At 35.0% G+C, this 23,925-nt stretch overlaps 1 protein-coding gene and 1 long non-coding RNA gene across 2 annotated transcripts in view; one reads left to right on the top strand and one right to left on the bottom strand.

The window, feature by feature from the left end:
- The first annotated feature begins 5,075 nt into the window (after positions 1 to 5,075).
- The window catches only part of LOC126832718 (dual specificity calcium/calmodulin-dependent 3',5'-cyclic nucleotide phosphodiesterase 1A), a 298,858-nt gene continuing 280,008 nt past the window's right edge, over positions 5,076 to 23,925 (top strand). The window contains exon 1 of the mRNA XM_050563586.2: positions 5,076 to 5,380. Coding sequence (XP_050419543.1) covers positions 5,194 to 5,380 — 187 coding nt within the window. The 5' untranslated portion in view covers positions 5,076 to 5,193. The remainder of the gene's footprint in view (positions 5,381 to 23,925) is intronic.
- Positions 14,496 to 16,929, bottom strand: LOC130014234 (uncharacterized). Its single transcript, XR_008789191.1, has 3 exons — positions 16,401 to 16,929; positions 15,610 to 15,682; positions 14,496 to 15,374 (listed from the first exon to the last, which is right to left on the bottom strand). It is a non-coding gene; the product is annotated as an uncharacterized LOC130014234 (long non-coding RNA).

Below are 23,925 nucleotides of genomic sequence, written 5' to 3'. Positions count from 1 at the left end.
CCGTGAACTTGATTGAAGCAGGCACGGATCGGCAAATTTCATTCTATCGTATTACGAAAGCACGTAATTTTGTAGGAATATTACTGACATAAATTTGAATACCATATGGGAGTTTAATATGAATAAGCGGTTGCCATGCAAAATATGCCCACATTTTGCAAGAGATGGACAGAGAACAAGCAAAATAAAAAGCGATTTTTCGTACAATCTAATCACGGGCCATCATCCAGTATGTTACAGTCCAACATGCGACAATATCAAAAGGAACAAAGATCTTTGGGATATAAAAGTATATATAAAAGTTTCATCAAGTTGAATAAAAATTGTGAAATCAAGAGGGACTACAAGCTAAAAAAAACCATGATTTTTCATATATTCAGGGGTCATAACTCAGGAAGTTACGGTGTGATATGAGCGAATATCGAACAGAACCGAGATGTTTGCAATATAAACATACATTATAAGTTTTATCAAAATCGAAATTACATATTTTTACACTATTTGTGAATGAGGAGCAGCCATTTTGTCCGACATTTTCGGTCCGATTTTCATGAAATTCAAACTTAGTCGTCATTAAGGCGTAACGGTAATATTCCACGAAGTTACGGTACAATATGTGCGAATATCGACAGGGACCGAGATCTTTGGGATCTAAACATATATTTCAAATCTCATCAAAATCATACAAACATTGTGACCTCAAGCGTGTCCACAACCCTGGAATTACATACTTTTACACTATTTGGGTACGAGGAGCGGCCATTTTGTCCTGCAGTTTCGTCCGATTTTCACGAAATTAGAACTCTGCCATCATTAGCGTGTAACGGTGATATATTAAAACGTTTTTTGAAATCGAATAAAAATTGTGACCTCTAGAGGAGGCTACAAGCTTGGGTCATAATCCAGGACGTTAACATCCGATATGCGGGAATATCGAAAGGAACTGAGATCTTTGGGTTATAGACATACCTTTTAAGTTTCATCAAAATCGGATAAAAATTGTGACCTGCAGTGTCCACGAGCTAAAAACATGATCTTTCGTAACATCAGGGGCCATAGTCAACGAAGTTACGGTCCGATACATGCCAATATCGAAAGTAAGCGAGATCTTAGGGACATAAATCTATATTTCAAGTTTTGGTGAAAGTGGATAAAAATTGTGACCTGTAGAGTGGCCATAAACAAATTAAGGACGGACAGGGGTGACAACAAAACAAAAATGTGGGCGTACAAAAACACGTAATTTTGTACGAATATTAATAACATAAATTTGAATACCATACGGGAATTAAATAGAATGAATGGAATGAAATGGGGTTTAACGTCCTACTATTCTGCTTCAACTGGGCTAATGAAGAGGGGAGAATTAAAAATATCAAAAATATTGATTTGCACCTATTGTTATTATGTACGGGATTTGAATATTTTGTTGGCGCATGATTTTTATTTGTGGTATGAATCCGTCTGCTTAAATAAGTTATGCCCGACAAGAAATTTTTTTAAATCCCAACTCGAACTCATTTGTTTTTCAATATTGTCGAATGAGATATGGTTTGTTGATACGGCAACGTGTGAACTCCAAATTGTATCCCTGATGATCTTGCGACTGAAGGTCAAGGTCGAATAGGCGATTTTCATGGAAATTGGGTCTGTTTTGCATAATTTTTGACTTTCATCATTTGAATTGAAATTTCTCATTTTTCATAGAGAAAAAAATGTTTAAATAATCACGATCAACATTTTAGATAAGAGAATTTGCGAAAATCCATATTCACTGGGAGATGCCATCTTGGATTTGTAGACTGGATACCAAACCACACTGAGACTGAATATTTTGGCAAAGCGGGTTGAAGGGGACCTGGAGTTGATATATTGACCCTTTGATTAACAATATAGGCGATTGGGTACCTGAATAATCCGCTGATGTATCCCAATAAAAACTGAAGTTTTTGGTAACTTTCGACACAAATTTTCATACTATTGCAAGTTAGCTGACAAAGATTTTATTTCTTATCTTGTTAGAACTGGTCAAGCTGCAAATAAATTGATTTTAATTTTTATTGTAAACCCTGCTCCAGTGGAGTTATCGCGATCTGAAGATAGGGTACATTTCAGGTATCTCCAGACACGTATCTTGTGTAGTCTCCTGACACCTATGGAAAATGAACTTGAACCGGGTTACCATGATAATGTGATCGGGTAAGCCCCCCGACTATCACAAACAGCCAAAACCTAGTTTGCCAAGATCATGTAACAGCGGTAGTAGTGCGACAAAAATAGCTAAAATTTCGCCTAAAAATGGCAAAAACCAGCCGAAAAACGTAATCCACCAGTATCTGGGAAACGGATGATTTCTGAAATCAGCGATTTTGGCTGAGGAGTGGGTTGATGGGTCTACCAAACCCTATGAATATGAACTAAAACAGCCGACCCCAACCTTCGAACATTTGCATGATATTGCATGGTTTTCTCGTGGAATGACTCTTAAGACATTACTCAACTTATGGTTATTCTCACATAGTGTCGGCAACTACAGTGATTCAAATGAATATATGTATTTTACAGTTTTAATTAGATTAAATCAAAATGTAGGTTCTAATTCATATCTTTATGTATATACCCCATTTTATTCATGATGATATGTTGTCGCTTAGATAGAATAATTCTGTGCTACATATTTCCAGGACGCCACTTGATTTATGTTTCCTTTTCTGATTATTGCAGTAATTTAAACTTCAATTTTCAACAGTATTAGTCAGTAACTGTGAATGGGGAACTTGATTGATGATCTCGTCTTCCACTTTTTGAATTCTATTTGAAAACCATTTTAGAGGTGGATGGGAAGCTGCACTACCTATGTGGTGTTCAACTTATCTTCAGAAGATAAACTGATAATGAGCTGATCATGAAACATTTGGAATTCTGTTGTACTATGCTTACTAATGGTTTAACTCTTTTTTTTATATCCTTTGTAGTCATCTACCTGAAGGATGGACCTGTTAAAAAAAATAATATGGAAATTTACAAGAAAGCAAATTTTTGGGACGAGAAACAGAACACATGAACGAAATTTATGATTTAATATGACCAAGGAATATCACACAAGACATTTTATAGAAAAAAAATCCAAGCATATTATGGGTGACTTTATCTAATAATACTTTCTTAACCATGGACCTGTTGAAAGCTTATAGCCAATCGTTTTAAATTAATTTATAAGGAAGTCTTTAATGAATTAAAGACTGAATGATTTATCCATTGAAATGAAGGAAACACAGAAATGTCCTGTTGATAGTAATAGTCAGAGAGCATGTTATAAAACAGAAGATATCATACAAGCATTAACTCTTCATTAATGACTAATCTGCTCTTGACTGATCCATGAGTATTTTTATGATTTTAATCTGATATCTACTCTCGAAAATATTAAATTTGCCTCCATACAATGATTGAATGCCATTGAGCGAAATTCAAACATTGATGGACTTGATATTTGATTATCACCATCATTTTGTTATTTTGTGCCTATGAACTATTCTGAAATGTGGAGACTGTGCATATGTGATGCTTGGAAATTATTTAAATACTTTATAAATACAGACAGATTGCAGAAATCATTACAAACTTCTTAGTGTCATGTATAAATGTTTTTTTTTGCTTGGAATTATATGTTATATTTGATTTATCAGAAAATACACAAACCTTATTTCTGAAAGAAAATATTGTAACATTGCCACTCACTTTGACCTTTTGGATTGTCTGTGTTGTGTCGGTGTACTGTTGTATGTTGCTGGGCAGTTATATGCTGCACCATCTATTAATGAAGAATTCTAGTTATGTGGGAATATAAAATTATGTGAATAGCCCTTCGAAGAAATTTTTTTAATGACACGTTATAATATATGATGATCAACAGAGAGGCTTAACCTAGCTGTGATTTTATTATATGGAAACCTGAGTTTTATACTGATGAATAAATCAAATAAATTAGTTTCTTGGAGGCATTATATATTAATAAAGGTTAGTGAATAGTTTGAAAGCTGCTTTCTAAAGGTTTTGTCTCTTATTTATATATAAGTGAACCATTTATTAGATTTTGAATACAACAGCATAAAAATTTATCAATTACATCTTTTAGCTCATGTGCACTGAATTGTTATATTTTCAGATAAAAGGAAAATTGAAATTCAATTTGAATATTTTGTATGAGATCCAAAGCAAAAACACTATTAATGTAAATTTCAAACAAAATATAACTGAATAGGAATAGTAGCCTACAAGTTCAGAGCATATAGCTGTAATAGGGAAATAAATTTTGCGAGCTTAGGATTTATGACAAGGGATTATCCAGTTATAAATTCTTTATGTTTCCAGTTATTAGTGCTGCAAGATATTGATATGTGATACATTGCACATAGCTTGATTTTGATAGATTTTTGAACTTTGTAAAAAGTAATAAGTTAACCAATTTATAACACTTAACAATTTTTTAATGAGCTTATTCATTGTGGGGAGAATTGTGGTTTCAGCTTTCTAGATACTATTTAGTGTCTGCAACATTAACTTGAAAAGAAGTACTTCTTTTAGATCAAACATCTTTAGATAAGTTGAGATCATCTATTTGGAGTTGAAAACATTTGTATCAGTTTTCATTGGATTTACATAATGTAAATAGCCACTTGGTAAAGTGATTATTTCTGTGACAGTGATCGTTACATGTATGTGGAGTGTGGAATATTTTCAGTTTCATCTTGAAATCTAGATGAAATCAACAGTCGAGACAAAATTAATGAATTGGGTTTGAGAACTTGACATATAAATGTGTTTAATATGTTCAGTAATAATAATGGTGACATGTTTTAATGTGTTTAATTATTAAGGAAATTAAAGAGCAGCACAACACAGCACATAATTTATCATCAACACAACTTAAAAGAAATATTGGGGTAATGAACCAATTACCATTTTATGTACTGGATTTCACATTCATTTTTTGTGTCTGTATATGTTGAAAAACCTGTGCATTATAATATGGATAAAAGTTTATGACCATTAAAAGTAAAACCATTTTGATGTACTACCGCAAACTCGTGAAGAAATATGAATAGTAATAAAGGGACATTAATTCCGTGTTCTTCAAGTATGATGTATATGCTGTCCTTGTGTTTTCCAAATGGATTTATTTGATTTTTAATGGTTAGGATGACAAACAAAAATCCCATCAACATGTCGGAAACACAGAAAGACCCAGAGGAATGTTATGAGTTACTTGAGGATTATGAACCAGGTATGGGACACTTGTCAAGAGAAAATAGTTTTGATTCTGATTCGCAGCGGAAAGGATGTGTGGTCCGACTGGATGGATTACGCTACACAATAGGTAGGTTCTCTTTACATTTTATAAACTGTAAATAAAAATACACATTGGTCATTGTCTGTACACACCTCCAGTATGACCAACACACTCTAATATTAATCTACACTTAGAAGAGGAGAACAGCTATAATTTATGTCAAAATAAAACTTTAATTGTATTATTTTAATTTATAATGACGCAAGCTCCACATGATCATGTTTTGGAAACTAATAATTAAATTTATATTGTCCCCCGCCTTTCAAAGAAAGCAGGGGACTATTATAATGGGTCTGTTTGTCCGTCACACTTTTTGGGACACAATAACTTTCCTTCTAATTGAGTTATAATATTGATGGAGTTTAAAGATGAACATTTTCTGCTTAGGGTACGCAGAGATAAGCAATTTGATTGGTTGATGCTTTGGGACACAATAACTTTATTTCTAATTAAGCGAGAGTGTTGAAACTTGGTGTATAGTTTAATTACATCATTACCTTGACTAAGTTCAATAATGAGCATTTTCTGCTCAGGGTAAGTAGAGCGATAAGTAATTTGGTTGAGACTTTGGAACACAATAACTCACCTTCGTATTGAGGTAGATGTTCAAACTAAGTGTTGGCTAGTGATGGGATTTTGCCCATATATTCCGGACTTGTCCGAATCTTTTTTTCAAACGCCCAAAATTGTCTGACCGGGAATATGCCCAATCGGACATCAAGACATGGTGAATAGCCTAATATTCAAAATTCCAAAATTAATATAGTTTACTGGGTGTATAACTACCACTCAACCAGATTATCGTCGATAATATGCTGGATTGATTAGGTAATTAAGTGATCAATGTATTTATCGTGTTATACGGTCTATAAACCTACCTTGATTAACTACTTAATCTGCCTTGATTGACTGACTTAATCCTTTGTTGGACAATTCATCAATCTAATCTTAAACAGAAGCCATTGTTTCCCCTTTGTCGGACTATTCATCAACCATTATAATTTTAATCTTCGTGTTAACCTCGAGGTTTCTGCATTGTCGGACATTTTAATCGCCTTGATGTGAGCCGACAATATGTATAAACTAGTCATAGAAGTCACATATTGTAAGAGTATATAACGCCCAGATCAATAGACAGTCATTATATTTCGTCTGCGATATCACTTCGGTGGAAGCGAGCGTTAAATAAAGCTATTTCACACACACATATCCGAAAAATACTAGACATTGCTAGCACGCGGTTACAGCACTCGAGAAACCTCGATAGATTCCGCTACTCTACATATAGCTTCGGCTGTATGACGGTAAGTGAAATGTACCTACGAACTTGCCGGTTTTAGAAAGGAGTTATAAAAATTGCGTCGTTCGAAGTGTGTTTAGAATTTTCAGAGCAAAGTTGTCCTTGTTTGAAGAAAATCTGATTAAACTTGAAAGAAAAACAGCTTCAGGCAGTTAAAGTACGATAACTGAACCGGTATTAGAAATCTCGCGAGACGCGTGAAATTATGAAATGATTATGTGACACAATACACGCTTCTAATGTCGAAGAAAAGGTTCTATTTTGATGGCATATTCTTGATTTATGATCATATTTTGAATGGGGTTTATGTTTTTAAATAAAGAAATAAGTAATCTAGGCAATGTTGACGAATATGTCGATTGGAATAGTGTAAGTACTTAATTGTTTTAGACGATAGCGCGTGCTAGAGTACAATGCGATTATTTACCGGATGGTGTCATTCGTCGTTGTGGTAGAGCGACGTTTATTGCCCAAACAATTTCGGGACATCATATTCTTACCCTCTGTACATAAGACGTAACGGAGTATAAGACGAATGCCGGACTTCTGCTGAAAAATGTAGCGACTTATGACCCGAAAATACGGTGATTTTGGAGGAATTTGAAACAGTACAGATCGGCAGTAGTCGGCACGCTTTCATTCTATCGTATTACAAATTTTGTAGGAATATTACTGACATAAATTTGAATACCGTACGGGAATTAAGTATGAAAAATAACGAGGTGCACCTATTTTTTTATTACCGATGAATTTGAATATTTTGTTTACACATAATTTTTGTGTTTGGTCTAAAAACTGCCATCTTAAATAACGATAAGATTTATGTCCCTTTATTTTCGGTAAAAATGTCTGACAAGAAAAAATTTGAAATCCCATCACTGGTGTTGGCGTTCATAAGGTGAATGCCTTGATGGAGTTCAAAAAAGAGAAAGAGAAAAAAGAGGTTTAACATCCACTCGACACAAACTAGGTCATTTCGGGACTAACATATGGTTTAATTTTATTTCAATAATATGGTACAGCGCGCACATGCTAACCATTCAGCCATCGAAACTCCCGATGGAGTTCAAAGATGAGCATTTTCTGCTTAGAGTTAGCAGAGATAAGCAATTTAATTGGTTATGCTTATAACCCAAAGATCTCGGTTCCTTTTGCTATTCGTGCATATCGTAACTTCCTGAATTATGGACCCTGATTGTACGAAAAATCGCATTTTTAGCTTGTGGACCCTATAGAGGTCATAATTTTGATCCGATTTAAAAAACCATATTATTATATCATTGTTACACCCTAAGGACGACTGAGTTCGAATTTCGTGAAAATCGGCCTAAAACTGACAGACAAAATGGCCGCTGTTTGTTCTCAAATAGCGTAAAAATATGGTATATCAAGGTTGTGGACCCAATAGAGGTCACAATTTTTATCTGATAGTACGAAAAATCACGTTTTTAGCTTGTGGACCCTGTAGAGGTCATAATCGCTATTCGTGCATATCCTAACTTCCTGAATTATGGACCCTGATTGTAAGAAAAATCGCAATTTTAGCTTGTGGACACTATAGAGGTCATAATTTTTATCTGATTTAAAAAATCGTATTATTATATCACCGTTACACCCTAAGGACGGCTAAGATCGAATTTCGTGAAAATCGGCCCCAAACTGACAGATAAAATGGCTGCCGTTCGTTCTCAAATTGCGTAAAAATATGGTATATCAAGGTTGTGGACCCTATAGAGGTCACAATTTTTATCCGATTTTATTGAAACTTGAAATGTAAGTTTATAACCCAAAAATCTCGGTTCCTTTCGATATTATCGCATATCGGACCGTAACTTCATGATTTATGGCCCCTGATTATATGAAAAATCGCATTTTTAGCTTTTGGATCCTATAGAGGTCATTGTTATATCACCGTTAAACCCTAAAGACGGCTGAGTTCGAATTTCCTGAAAATCGGCCCAAAACTGACAGATAAAATGGCCGCCCTTCGTTCTCAAATTGCGTAAAAATATGGTAAATCAAGGTTGTGGACCCTATCACTTTCGTTTTAGCTTGTTCTCTATCCATCTCTTGAAAATGTGGGTGTATCCTGCCTGGCAGAGTTGGTCTAATTAGGGAAAGTAGAGACTTTGGAACACAATAACTCTACGTCTAATTGAGGTAGAATGTTCAAAATTGGTGTAGGTGTCTATTGGGTCATTCCATCATGTCAAGTGGGCCAGGGGTGGGAACTTGCCCCCCTCGAAAAAATGTGAAAAAAATATATATTTTACTGTACATGTAAAAACTAGAAACTGTGCAAAATTTGTAGTCTGTATCTTGAAAATTGACTGAGATACAGGCAGTTGAGTTTTATGAGTTACTGATAAGTTTTCAAAACAAAATATGTATCAATAATTTACTTGAGTTTCAGATAGGGCTCAAATTTGGCAATCTTAAAGAACCTTTTGTGTAGATTACAGATGTGTCGATTACAGATTACTGATAATAAATTTGATTGGTTGAGACTTTGGAACATGATAACTTTGGTTCTAATTGGGTGAGAGCGATGAAACTGAGTATAGATTCATTATATCAATACATTGATCAAGTTCAATTATGAGAATATTCTGCTTAGGCTAAGTAGCGATAAGCAATTTGATTGATCAAGACTTTGGAACATAACAACTCTGCTTTTAATTGAGGTATAGATGTTTATTATGTGAATGTCTTGATTGAGTTCAATGATTAATATTTCCCGCTAAAGCTAAGCAGATCTAAACAATTTCATTGGTCTATGCTCTGTGACAAGATAAGTGTTGATTCTAACTTCAAAACCTGACTCACTGAGTTTGATCGTGAACATTTTATGCTTAGACTAAGCAAAGATAATCAGTTTGATTACTCGATAATTTTGAAAAAGATAAATGTGCATTTAATTAATATGTGTCATCTGTTTCTCTTGGGATTTCGGCAGGGGACATCAGCCTCACTGTTGGCTTGTTTCTCTACATACTTTAATTTGAATTTTGGCTTAATCATTTGACAGATGTACAAATTTTAAATTTAAAAAAAAAATGATATCACATTAAAGATGGGTTCCCGCATACAAATTAGGTGATTTAATGGTATATATGGACTAAAAAACATATTCAAACTAATTAATTTGTCATAACTTTGCTTCAAATCCATCTCAAACATTGTATATATACCAAAATTACCATACTTATATTGGAAATAACCACCCGAAAAAAACTTTTCTGGGAACTCATCTTTAAAGAAGCCATGTAAATGTAAATTTGAAAAAGTATAGAAACATGACTAACAGTTAAATATGACATACCTGCTACAAAATAAACAGATTGTCCAAATTACCAAAACATGACAAACAAATACAAAATACCTGATTTACTAAAAACATTCTCATTTTAAAGCTTAGGGAAGCCATATATTGAAAGATCTGGTAGACATTGAGGATGTCACTAGCACATTATTTAATTACAGGTAGTGCTTAAATGGGGAACACCTAGAATTTTTCTACAGGTTGATCCAAGGGGCTGTAATTTGTTAGAATATAGAAATAAATGGGCTATCACATGGAAGTGTTCTATAAGAAAAATAAAAAACAGCACCTGGACTGTCTTTGTTTTATCTTAAAAATAACGTCAAATTCACTGATGCCCAAAATTGATGTGAAGTGTTAGTCTGGTATCGAATCTCATGAAAAAAATCTAATGGTGATTATTTTGTACAGGATACACAGGAAGTTGATGAAACTAATAATATTATTGATCTTATAATTAATGGCTCCCTCAATAATTCAGCCTTCAAACACAACAAATATAACCTGATGGTATGTACGTGCTTTGAAAGTCATATAGAATGTACCTGATCAAGATATAATAATTTAGCATGATACACTGAACGATTTATACTATTGTTGTCACAAAATGTTACATATTATGGGAATCTGTAACAAAAGCTAGGACATGTTCTTTCTTTCTAGTTACCATAGCAGAAATGCCAACCCCAAAAATATATACACATTTATAAACAGTAACAATAAAAAAAAATATGGCTTCATTTGTTAAGGGAGCAGCAAGAAAAAGATCCTATATGTGGCATAATCCAAAGGATCAGACATTTTAATATTAAAAATAAACCATCAAGTCTTCAAACCTTCAACAGTAGAGCATTTAAAATTACTGTTTATGTGTGTTTCTGATTGATTAGATTTGTCACACATGCAATTTTTAATAAATATTTGCTAAAATTATAGGGAGTTCTGATTTTGACCTGGGCCTTTAATATCAGTGTTTGTATTGATAAATCCTTAAAGACTGATGTTGAACTTTCGTGACAAATAAAGCAGGAGAAAAAATTACAAATAAGCAATTGTATGGCATGCTATGATAAATTATTTATTGGGTAAATGTTGTCTGCGAATAATTACATACTATGGTTAATAGAACATGGTTTGAGTAAGAAAAATAGATTCAGACTTGAACAATCTTAATCTGAAATTTTAAGCAATTACACTCAATAAATGATAGAAATCCATATGTAATTTAAAAAAAACTTTGACAAGCAACCCACCAATTACAGTCAGTCAAAGAATGCTTATATGTAGACATTTCAAATATTTTTTTTCTTTACTGTTTACCATTTCATTTTCATGTTGAAATGTATACTGGATACTACCGTATAAGGAACGGTTTCATTCACTATTTTACTGAAATCAACAAAAAAATTTACTCGGTCACACTGAAATGTATGTGGTTCTATATCAGCCACTAAACAACTGCCCCTCGCCAGCCTATGCTGACACCTGGTTAAATTAATTATAAAGTCAAAAGGATAAAGAAGGCACCCTGGTTTAATGTTAACATCAACCTAAAAGACAAACTAAACTACCAACCCTGACCGGCCTTCCCTGACCGCCAAGGTAAGTTAACCAGAAGTCAAGAGGATAAAGAAGGTAATCTGATATAAGATTGAAAAGCGGAGCTTAGTGCTGGCACGATATATTGTTGAATAGATGTATCGCGATTCACCTTCTCACAACTTGTGTATTACATCACAAGACGCTGAATCAGTGTTTTGAGATCCTTTTTTATGTTTTTTGTTGCTTCAGTAAATAAACGGTCACTTTTAATTATCTACATCACACATTATCCATAGGTACACAAACACTCTTAAATTGTTTGGGTCCTTGTCGTGATATAAAACAGTTTCATTTCTTCAACATCAACAGGATTAGAAATATCAATCAATTATTATTTATCATGTTGTTTTCTTGGTAAATATTGACCTGATTATGAATCGTGATGCGAATTGTACCATAGCACCTATCGTATAGTGACTGCAGTGGCAGTACCCAGCACTAGCCGAGCTCATCCACTGTCCTAAAACACGAATCGGATCTTCTGAGAGACCAGCCATAAATGCTGCTGTAGCAACTCCACCTCGAAAGGATTTAAGCCAAGGAATGTCAAAAGTTTGATTTCGAATCCCCGGTTTTACGTGACAAGGAGTATGGTTGCCTGTCCAACCTCATGGGTTTTCTCCAGGTCCTCCGGTTTCCTCCCATTGCTAAAGACCACTACGCGCAAGCGGATTATTGAAATAAAATTAAACCATATGTTAGTCCCGAAATGACCTAGTTTGTGTCGAGTGGACGTTAAACCCCATTTCTCTCTCTCTCTCAAAAGTTTGACAAAATATCAATCAACAGGGACACTATCTGCAAATTGAAATAATGGACTGGAGAAGTTTGTTGTAAATTGTAAACATGACCAAAGGTTGCAAGGGTGCACAAGTAATTTTTATACACCCACATTTTATTGTCGTCGCCCCTGTCTGTCCGTCCACAATTTGTTTAACTCCCAAAGATCTTGGTTCCTTTTGATATTGGCATATATCGGACTGTAACTTACGGATTATGGCCCTGATTGTACGAAAAATCATGTTTTTAGCCTGTGGACACCCAAGAGGTCATAATTTTTCTCCGATTTTGATGAACTTGAAATTTATGTTTATAACTCAACGATCTCAGTTTCTTTCGATATTCGCGCATATTGGACTGTAACTTCCTGAATTATGGCCCCTGATTGTAGGGAAAGTCACAATATCAAGGTTGTGGATCCTGTAGAGTTTAACTTTCATCAGTTAAATAGCTGGCTTCTTTAGTGAGAAATTTTCTAAGTGTGCCGTTCAAAATTCTGCGATACACTGGTTGAGAATCACTGCTCTAGAGGGTCACAATTTTTATCCGATTAAAAAAAAGAACTTTTAAATTTATCACCATTACCCTATAATGACCGTTGAGTTCGGATTAAAAAAAAAATGTTTAAATTTATCTCCGTTACCCCATAATGACTGTTGAGTTCGGATCCAGCCAAGGGGCTGCTGTTCTCACTTGCTGAAATTGAAAACGGGATAAGTGATCAGCAATGTATTTTGCAAGGAGAAAGATATTGGAAATACAAACAAGAACTATGCGACGTATTAAAGCCATTAAATGAGGGCATTTCAAAGTCATTTTTATATGCCCACATTACAGTGTGAGCATATATGTCGCCACCCTGTCTGTCGGCCAGTCTGTCAACAATTTAAAGTTGCAATTTCATATTTTTAAGTTATATTTTTAAAATTTATTAAAATAAAGCCTTAAAATAGATGGTATCTATAAACAGTCCTACCTTGTTAAAGAATAATCCTATAATTCACTATTGCCAGTTGAGAAATTGGCAAAAATACCATTTTCATCTTCAAATTCAAACGTTTGAATTTAGCTACTCCATGGTGGAGAATAGAAAACAAGGGAGGTAATTGTGTTATTATTTCCGGTGTAAATGAGTTTTAAGTGTGAGAATGACACCTATGATCGTATAATAGTGAGTAGACAATCTATTGAGCAAAAGACATAGAAATAATTATGTTTTGACTTTCTTAGAAAATATGAAATTGTAACTTTAACAGATTCTTTTCAAATTTGGTGTGAAGAATTGAGATCACGAGAGAATGAACCATATGGACTCAGACTAGCAATTATTTGCCCATTGACTTCAATGTTAAATGGCTGTAACATCACAGGCTGTAGCTTTTTTCTCAACATTCCGTTGGTTCCAATCTTTATAGGCACAATGGGGACAACATTTGGCAATCTCCTCATCATAATTTTGTAGGGGGTTGACCATTTAGATTTTTTGCTACACGGATTTGAAGTTGACTGGGGTGAAAATCTCACTTCCGACACAATGACTGCTCTGCAGAAAGACACTTTACACCCCCTATCCCTCCGCTGTAATATCATCAGTATTACCCAAAACTGCTATGAAATTGCAAATTTGATCCCTTTTCTCCAATTCTAGACCAAAAAGTCAACCCAAAAATGCAGGAAGAGGGGAGAAAAAAATTAAGGGAAAAATTGTCTATTTATAACTCGCACTACATTCGTCCATCATGAAATAAGGGGAAATAATTACTAGTCTTAGTCCTATATACCTCACATGTTTCTGCAGTTTAAACAAATCTGTTGTTATCTAATAAACAAACATATATGCAATTCCCTGACCAAAGAATATGAAAATCTATGCATTTTCAGATGAGCTGTGCGGCATTCTGCAAACACTATAATGCATCAGAAAACTGCGGAATTTCAGACAGAAATTTAAAAGCACATGAATTTTGAATTAAACAGAACATTTTTATTTTTGAACATAAATGCATTCTGTAAAAAGATGAGATAAATTCAATATAAATCAAACACGAAAATACTTTAAAACAGTAATCATGATGCAATATTAGACTTTTTAACACTTTCATCGAAAACCACACAGTTTTTCTCTGTTAACGTAGTTTCAAGTGCCAAATTGTGGTCAAATCTAAAATGTTGAAACATGCAGTGCCTATCAATTTTAAAATATCTCCTATATAGCTGTATTTCCATAGGATAAGTAAGTTGAAATAATCTGATTATGTAACACTACAACAGCTTTTTCATCCCTACCCCCCAGTTTGGAATCTGATAATTTAAAAGCACATGAATTTTGAATTCCACAGAACATTTTTATTTTTGAACATAAATGCATTCTTCAAAAAGATGAGATGAATTCAATATAAATCAAACACGAAAATACTTTAAAACAGTAATCATGATGCAATATTAGACTTTTAACACTTTCATCGAAAACCACACAGTTTTTCTCTGTTAACATAGTTTTAAGTGCCAAATTGTGGTCAAATCTAAAATGTTGAAACATGCAGTGCCTATGAATTTCAAAATATCTCCTATATAGCTGTATTTCCACAGGATAAGTAAGTTGAAATAATCTGATTATGTAACACTACAACAGTTTTTTCATCCCCACCCCCCGGTATGGAATCTGATACATTGCTGACCAATCATAGGTCGCCCCGTTCACTCGAGCCTGTCAAATGATTTACAATGGCGATGGTGCCTACAACTTTCCTGACCAAGAGATATGCACAACCGTCGATCAACACACAAGCCATTAATGTTATCTTCCAATATGAGAGGCCATGATAAACACACAAGCGTCCTTTTCAAGCTCGGAAATTAAGTCATCACCAAAAAGCAAAGTTTACAGAGGTCCCAAACTGATTACGATTTGCCCTCCACTTCCACCACAGGTGTCATAGAGATCAGGGATGAAATTGATATGCATCATCGTTCTCCTAAAGCCAGTCCAGGAAGAGATCAGGTTTTGAGATGTAGACCTGAAATGTTAAATTTGGATGAGAATGAGAATTCTGGGGCGAATACTATCCAGGGAAATGGTCATTGACATCCAGAAAATGGTCAAAATGTGGAATTCTGTCATCCAGTTAAATGTCAAGGGGAGAAGACAGGCCTGTGCAGTACCAAATTTCCAGCCCATTACTATTAGTGAGCAGAAGTGGGGATGAGGTTGGATTTACTTCTTAAAGTGTATGAAATGCACATTTATCTCACCTGTTTTGCTTCTTTTTTTTTAATACTTGTGTTGAGGTCAATCATTCCACTCTATGAAACATTGCCCTGGCACCTGAAATGATAGGAGGCTGGGGATAAATATGCAATAAAAAACAGTGAGAAAATAAGAAAAAAATATGGTTTCAACTGGAAATAGAAATAAACCTCTTTATTTCTCGCGAACAGCCCGTCACTGGCCCTCCAAAAAGAAACCAGTTAACAATCAGTAAAAAAGTAAACCTTGAGTGTCACATAAGTCTAAGCCAATCTCAAAGGTAGATGCCATGTTTTGAGGTTCGGTCTAAATATTAAGGCCAACTGCATGTTTGGTCAAAAGTCACACAGGTGTGAATTTTGGAGTGTACATGTTAACATTTCATTGTATGATGTCAAAAACATGTTAGGTCTAAATGTTAAGGCCAACTGCAGACTTGGTTCAAGGTCACAACATGTAAATAGGGTTAGGGCACATGATTTTTTTACACAATTGTGGGTTTGGGCTAGGGTCAGAACTAGGTCTTGGCTTAGGCCTAGGCTACATGCTTTTTGACAAGATTGTGGGTTAGGGTTAGGGTAAGGACTGGGTCTTGGGTTAGGGTTAGGGTCAGCCTTGTTTACATCTCGTGACTTTAGACCAAATCTGGAGTTGAGTTGGCCTTAATATTTAGACCTAACCATGTTTTGATATCATTGTGAAGAAAATGTTACACATTTACAACCCAAAATTCACACTCAACCAACGGATACCCCCAATCATGGCTATTTTGATACCAAATAGTCAAAAAACTTACTGCTGGGCAATAAAAAAGCAGTATTCTTACTATTTCTAACACTTTCCATTCAAAACTTCAGGAAATAAGCCCTTGAAAAAATATCAACATCCCGAGTCGGCCATGTTTCTTTATCTCATCAGGACTCAGACTAGCAATTATTTGCCCATTGACTTCAATGTTAAATGGCTGTAACATCACAGGCTGTAGCTTTTTTCTCAACATTCCGTTGGTTCCAATCTTTATAGGCACAATGGGGACAACATTTGGCAATCTCCTCATCATAATTTTGTAGGGGGTTGACCATTTAGATTTTTTGCTACACGGATTTGAAGTTGACTGGGGTGAAAATCTCACTTCCGACACAATGACTGCTCTGCAGAAAGACACTTTACACCCCCTATCCCTCCGCTGTAATATCATCAGTATTACCCAAAACTGCTATGAAATTGCAAATTTGATCCCTTTTCTCCAATTCTAGACCAAAAAGTCAACCCAAAAATGCAGGAAGAGGGGAGAAAAAAATTAAGGGAAAAATTGTCTATTTATAACTCGCACTACATTCGTCCATCATGAAATAAGGGGAAATAATTACTAGTCTTAGTCCATATCAATTGTCAGAGTTATCCCCCTCTTGCCAAAAACCATGTGAACCTGATACAGGCTGTAGAAATGGACAGATTTTTTTCAAATTTGGTGTGAAGCATTAGGGTCATGAGGAGACCATCACTATTCAGCGTTCTGTGACTTTCCGTTTTAAAGTTATTTCCCTGTTGTCAAAAACCTTATGAATGCGATAGAGGCTACAGTTGGTGTGAAGCATTGTGATCATGAGAGGACAAACCCTAGTAATATTCAGTGTATCGTGATTTTCCTTTCCCATGCTATCCTCCCCTTTGGCGTAAACCTTGTGAAAGCAATACTGTGTTACACAATTGACATGATTCAAGAACATGTCACTTAACACCTTATCAGATTACAATCCACAGATGGTCGACACTGGCACTGGTCTGACACGGCCAATGGCCACGTAGAAGTCATTAGTTACTACCCCAGGCCTGAGTTATGATGCAATAATAGGCATCTGCATAATCTCTTCCGTCATCCTTTGTCTAGAAGTGGTTTTATAAGCAGAAATCAAACTGAGATTGTTCAATTAAGGGCAGACTAGGCGAGGGCGTCTAGAAGTTAACTTGGGACCGGCAGGTCTCGAGTTAAGACCAGACAGCAGCCGTGTAAGTTATCTTCAAGAACCTAACATAAAGACCCAATACTGTAACAACTGGCTGTAATTGACAGTTTTTTTTTCAAATGTGGTTGGAAGTATTGAGGTCATAGATTTCTTCAAGGATTTTAGATCCTTATCAAATTTGCTCAACATCCAAGTTTGTGTGCCTATCTTGTTGAGGACAAAGAGCACAGATTCATTATCCTTCAGGAACAGGACTTTACGATTAAACAGTAAACAACCCCAATGTTCAATTGCAAGCTCCACAAACCACTGTGATCCAAACACAGCAGTTAAAAAAAAAAAAACTTTAAGATGATCACACCCTATTCAAGCATCACTTACGAACATGCAGCAACCAGATCTAAAAGACAGCTCTTGCAGAAGTCATAATAAAAACGAATTAAATGGAAATAGTTACATTACAGTTGAGGTCGTTTAAGTAAATAAAAGGTATGTAAATGCATTCATTTTAATATTTCCAATAATAGCATAAATAAGTTCATAGCCATTTATTTGTAAAATAGTAAAAGTACCCTTTCCAGTAGAAATTATAAGCCAACATGTCTCAGAATTCACCAGATTGCAGTAATTAGAAAAGTAATGTCTGAAAAAGATATGAATCTAACAATTAGAAAGTTGTATACGCTTTACGATTTTTCCTAATGTTGAGAATAATCATGAGACGCATTATCTATACTAACGTCCAAAAGAAAGTATACACTGTGCATTTTGTGCTGCATCAACCAAAGTTGTTTTTCCATGGTATACGGTATTGGGGTAGAATGTCAATTTGTTTCACATTTTTATTTTGCTTAGAAATGTTGAGTTTGGCCGCAAGAGACAAACTCAATAATGCTTTATCAAATGTTTTTAATCTAAACAAAACTTAGTCATACTTTTAGTGTGTATACTTTCTTTTGGACGTCAGTATATAAATAAAGTTTTACTGAGACATCAAAACAAGTTATTTTTTAAATCAGAAGGATTCGTGGTGATGGTGCGTGTGTATGTGGGGGGCGGGGGGTGGTCACATGAAACAACAAGTATTGAACATTGTCACTTATAAGTGATAATATCCTTCTTGTGGTCAAACTGGTGTCATATGATGTGATTACTGAGACAATAACACTATGAATTATTACCTCACTCGGGACCAATAAACACCAAGACTCATCTTGTTAAAACTAATGCCTTTCTCCCAGTTAGTCTGGGACACTTGATTAGCTGATTAGCTAAACCACCACATTGTAACTCAGCAGAAAATCATGTCGAACAACAAGATGAATATGTGATTCGCAGAAAACTAATTAATTGTGGATTCTGCAGCAAATCTTTTTGGCTCTGCAACAAATGCATTGGTACCTTTAAACAAAACACATCCAATGACATTTATCATTTTGCCATCATCTATTAGCTATTCTGATTAGATCAGCCAATCAAAGAGAATCTCATTAATATTCATGAAGTGGGTCAAAGGTTAATCTGAATGTGAGCTTGCGAGCATAACGCAAAACAAGAGAATAATGAATATTCATTTCATGAGGACTGAAGCTAATCTTGGTCATGATTAATGTCGTATTTTTGGCATGTTTTTGTGTGTTCTGTGTCAAGGATGGAAGAAATATGGCTGCTAAGATAAGAATGAAATATAGTTTCTGTTTTGATCTTAATCGAAGATGAAAGAGACGTTCAGTTCTGAACAGTCCAGACATTGTAGATTAACTTTAAAAAAAACAACAAAAAAAACAAGAAAAAGATAATCAAATGGGTAGTGCATAATCGTTCTATGCCAATAAGTTTTGTATGCTGAATTATGACAAAATGTTGTAGGCGAGAGACAATTTTATTTTCAATAGGACATATTGTGACAGGAACTGGGATGAATTCCTATTCTTGCCCACAATGGGCCTGTAGGAATATGGTTTTCAAATAGGATGTAATTTTTATGAATGTGCATGAATTCATCCTTGTTGATAATAGACTCATTGTCAGAAACATAAATATTCTGAAAGAGATTCTGAATAAAGAATAGTCTCAATCTCTCCAGCTGAAATTGTCAATACTTCAATTACAACAATTATTTGTCTGGATAGAAAAAGATTTAATTATCTAAACAGGTCATACAAGGATATCCATATTTCCTATGATTGTTTGAATAAAGAAATTACCTTTACTTTAAAGAATGATAGTATTGGTGGATTGAGATTATATACCCTAGAGCCTGGCGATACAGTTTTGGTGCGGAGATTAGCTTTCAAGGAAGGAAGACACAAGTTAGCAGATAAATGGGAGGATAAACCATATAAGATCCTTAGACAACCCAACAAAGAAATCCCAGTGTAGGAGGAAAGAGAAAAATGGCTTTACATCGATCGTAACCATTTACGATCAGCAGTCTTCCTGAGATAGAACTCATCAGTAATCGACCAACACCTAAACCACCGAGAGTCCAACTACCGAAGGTGACAGAAAGAGACAGAAAGTGAAGAGGATGAGCCTGTTTGTCTATTGGAAAGCGCAGATTTCCTGCGCCCAGCTAGACCAGCACAGACACAGGATAGAGAGGATGTAATGGAACCTGAGTTTGATAGTTTACATCAAGATGGTGGAAATAGGCCTCCAGCATCAGCCTCAGATTCAGACACATCAGATGAACCACTTTTGTCAGAAAGCCCCGATCCAAGATGATCAGGGATTGAGAGGAAACCACAAACTGCTGGATAAAATGGTTGTTCCTTCTATGCAAATAGTGTAAAAGCATGTAATACCAAGGTTGTGGACACTCTTGAAGTCACAATTTTTATCCAATTTTAATGAAACTTGAAATGTATGATTATAATGCAAAGATCTTGGTTCCTGTCGATATTTGCACATATTGGACCCTAACTTCCTGGATTATGGCCCCAGATTCTATGAAAAATGCATTTTAAGCTTGTGGACTTGTAGAGGTCACAATTTTTATCTGATTTTAAAAAATGTTTAAATGTATCACCGGTAGGCCTACATCCTTATGATAGTTGAGTTTGAATTTCGTGAAATTCAGACCGAAACTGTCTGGCAAAATGGCCGCTCTTTGTACGCGAATAGTGTAAAAGTATGTAATACCATGGTTGTGGACCCTCTAGATGTGACAATTTTTATCCGATTTGGATCAAACTTAAAATATATCTTTATATCCCAAATATCGCAGTCCCTTTCGTTATTTGTGCATTTCAGATGATTACTTCCTGGATTATGGCCTCTGATTGTACGGAAAGTCACTTTTTTTTTCTTTTTTCTTTTTTTTTTAGCTTGATCTCTATCGATCTTTTACAAAATGTTGGCATATCTTGCCTGGCAACAGCTGGTTGATAACTTGAACAGCTAAATATGAATGTTGTGTATTTTAAACGTTAGCATGGGATAGAACTAGAAGCCAAACAAATTCTAAAGATTTTCTCATAATTACTCTTAGGTCCCCCCCCCCCCAAAAAAAAATGTTTTGTTTCTGGTAACCCAATTGACCCGTTCAGGCTACTCTAAGCCTGCCAGATTCGTGAAAATGCCTATAAATGAATATAAATGTCATCGAAATAGGCGCGAACAGGGAATGATTATTGAGAACTGCCATACTGTTGACGCGAGATTGCTAACTGATGTGAAAATCGAGACTACAGGTTTTGTATAGATTTACCACTGCACATTCCGAAAAGCTAATCCTCACAACTTTCGTTCTAATAAGTAACGGCACGCTACCCTATTTTCCATTTGTTACAGGAACCCTTTCTTTTTTTGGGCCTTAATAAGATTTTAGTGTATTATAAATGTTTCATTATCGACAAAAGAAAAAATATGCGACAACGCTTCGACTTAGCTGCTGTTGGCGTATGTTTCGTTGCTTGGCAACCTAGTTTTAGGATAAAGTATTTCTTTTTATTTATTTGCAATTATGAATAGGGGATATGCTTCAATACAAATCCACTAATTATATATAGCATAGGGAGGGAAGCCCTGTTGGATTAATTATCTATAGGGATTAGAGAGGTGCTCTGTTAATCAGCTATAGGGTTCAATGAGTTAAGGTTATGAGACGATAAAACCTATTGATTTTCAATAATTTCCAATAATTAATGTCAAGAGTTATGGCCCTTGATCAGTTTTAAAAATCTTGTTGATGCGCTATAGGCTCCAATTAGCGTTTGATTGACTTCAAATTTATACACATTGGTTATGGTTAAGGTCATGAGACGAAGAAGACTATTGATTTTCCACAATTCCTGATAGTTACTGCCAATGTTATGGCCCTTGACCACAGTGATCATCCGATTGACTTCAAATTTATATACAGTGTTTAAGGTCATGTTGATGTTCAAAGATTTCTAGTAAGTTATTGCCCTTGATCACTGTTGAAAAATCTTGTGGACGCTCATAAAGAGACAAAATTTATCATCAGATTGATAGTTGTTAATTATTATGTGGCTTCTAATTGCTATTTGTGTAGCTAGTCTGAGGAAAGTGTGTCTTGTACATTAAGCATATATTTTCTTTTTTCCTTGGAAAATATTCTCAACAATCACGATGGATTTTATTCACACATTACTATATAGCACCGTCAGCTTTGATCGTCACCCGTTGAGCGACGTGGATATTGACGATTTAATTGGTATACCGAAATAATCGATGTTGGCTATCCACACATAGTTTTCTCACCAAGACAAAATGTGGACAAAAAGGTTGCTTTGCAGACTTTTAATTTCTGGTTATCTTTCTTTAAAAATGTATTTATATGATCCCGTCTTTCTGTAATCTGTATCACCTTTTTCTACAGTTCACTCTTGTACACACTCTCTATAAACTAGACCATTCAAGAACATTTTCTATTCCTTCCAATCCGTGTTTTCCCAGAAACCTGTCTATCGTCATCTGTAAAATCACAACAGTGTCGGTTTCTTTTATCACATGTTTCAGTACACTTTCTGTCCGCCAGTTTTTTGCATACCTTTACAAGCCCTACCTTCCATTCGCAACCTTTTATTTAATTCCTGACTCCAGTTTTAGGGGCCAATTTTACGTTTTGATTCAGTTCCATCTTCATCTGGAACATAGTCAGGATCACGAACTTCATCATCACGATCGATTTCTGGTGTACTGGGTCTATCATCGTCAGGTACCATAACAGGGCATTTATTCAGATCAGATTCCATGTTGTTTTCATCAATTGTGACCGGGTATGACAAAATTAGTCGGAATGCTGAAAATCTAATTTTGAACTAGAGGCAAAATAAGTGAAAATATTAACTTCGATCGAAATTGAGATGTCCACAAAAATGAGTCAATAAATATACTATCTATCGACAAAAAAGATAAAAATAGCAATAAAAGATTTTAGAACATCTTTATTTGGACATTTTGTAAGAGTACCGTATTCTTAAATCTCTCCTATTTCTTAAAATTCTCAGTGAAACTAGTTATTTTTCTTCCCTTGTAACAGGATGACCGGTCATTCCTCTTGCATAATAATTGGCATCGTTGTAAAGCAGGGTATCTCTAGTTTACAAATATGACCAAAATATTGCTGATGAATTCATTTTGAATGGATACAGTCGAGTTTTAAAACCCCTAAAAAATGTAACAAACTCTTCTCGTTGCTATGCTGTCTATACACAACTCTTTACTGATTGGCCCAGACACCGCGTGCAAAGCATTATGGTTACGTGGCTGGCTCGAGCGGACGATAGTTATTTGGTTTTGGCGATAATGTTTTTGGGTACCTACATGCGATTCACTCTGACAAGTGGCAGAAAATTTTTTTTATTCTGATCGGATATAGATTGCCAAGAGTGTTAATCAAAACCATGTCGCAGAATACTGTAAATTAATCTACAAGAGGGTGTTTCATTTGAGCAATACTAAGCAACTGTCATAGATCAATGGTAAAGCCATTGACAACTCATTATTTACACCGAATAATTAATCCAAGCAGTGATTATTTGATATCCCGTTTCATCTTTAAAAAAATAATTTATAGGCCTTAAATGGAAATAAACAAAATGGCCAATAGTTTTCTTTTTGAAGATAATTTTATTGATAGCTGAATTCCGTTTACTGTCGCTTCTTCATACGACATGCAAACTAAGGAATGTACATTTGTTTTTATTGTTTAAAATTCTCTTATCACTATGAGTCAAAAAAATGAGAACGACCAATGTGCCGAAATGTGACGATTTTCGAATGGGAAAAACAGTCTGCCATTGTTTAATTACATCAAAGTCAAACTGCACGAAAGTGAACGTAAGCATTTCTTGCCAATGAAATTGACATTTCTATAGAGACTCA

Source organism: Patella vulgata, chromosome 9 (assembly GCF_932274485.2).
Source record: "Patella vulgata chromosome 9, xgPatVulg1.2, whole genome shotgun sequence".
Lineage (NCBI taxonomy): Eukaryota > Metazoa > Mollusca > Gastropoda > Patellidae > Patella > Patella vulgata.
This window is presented reverse-complemented; position numbering and strand designations above follow the sequence as displayed.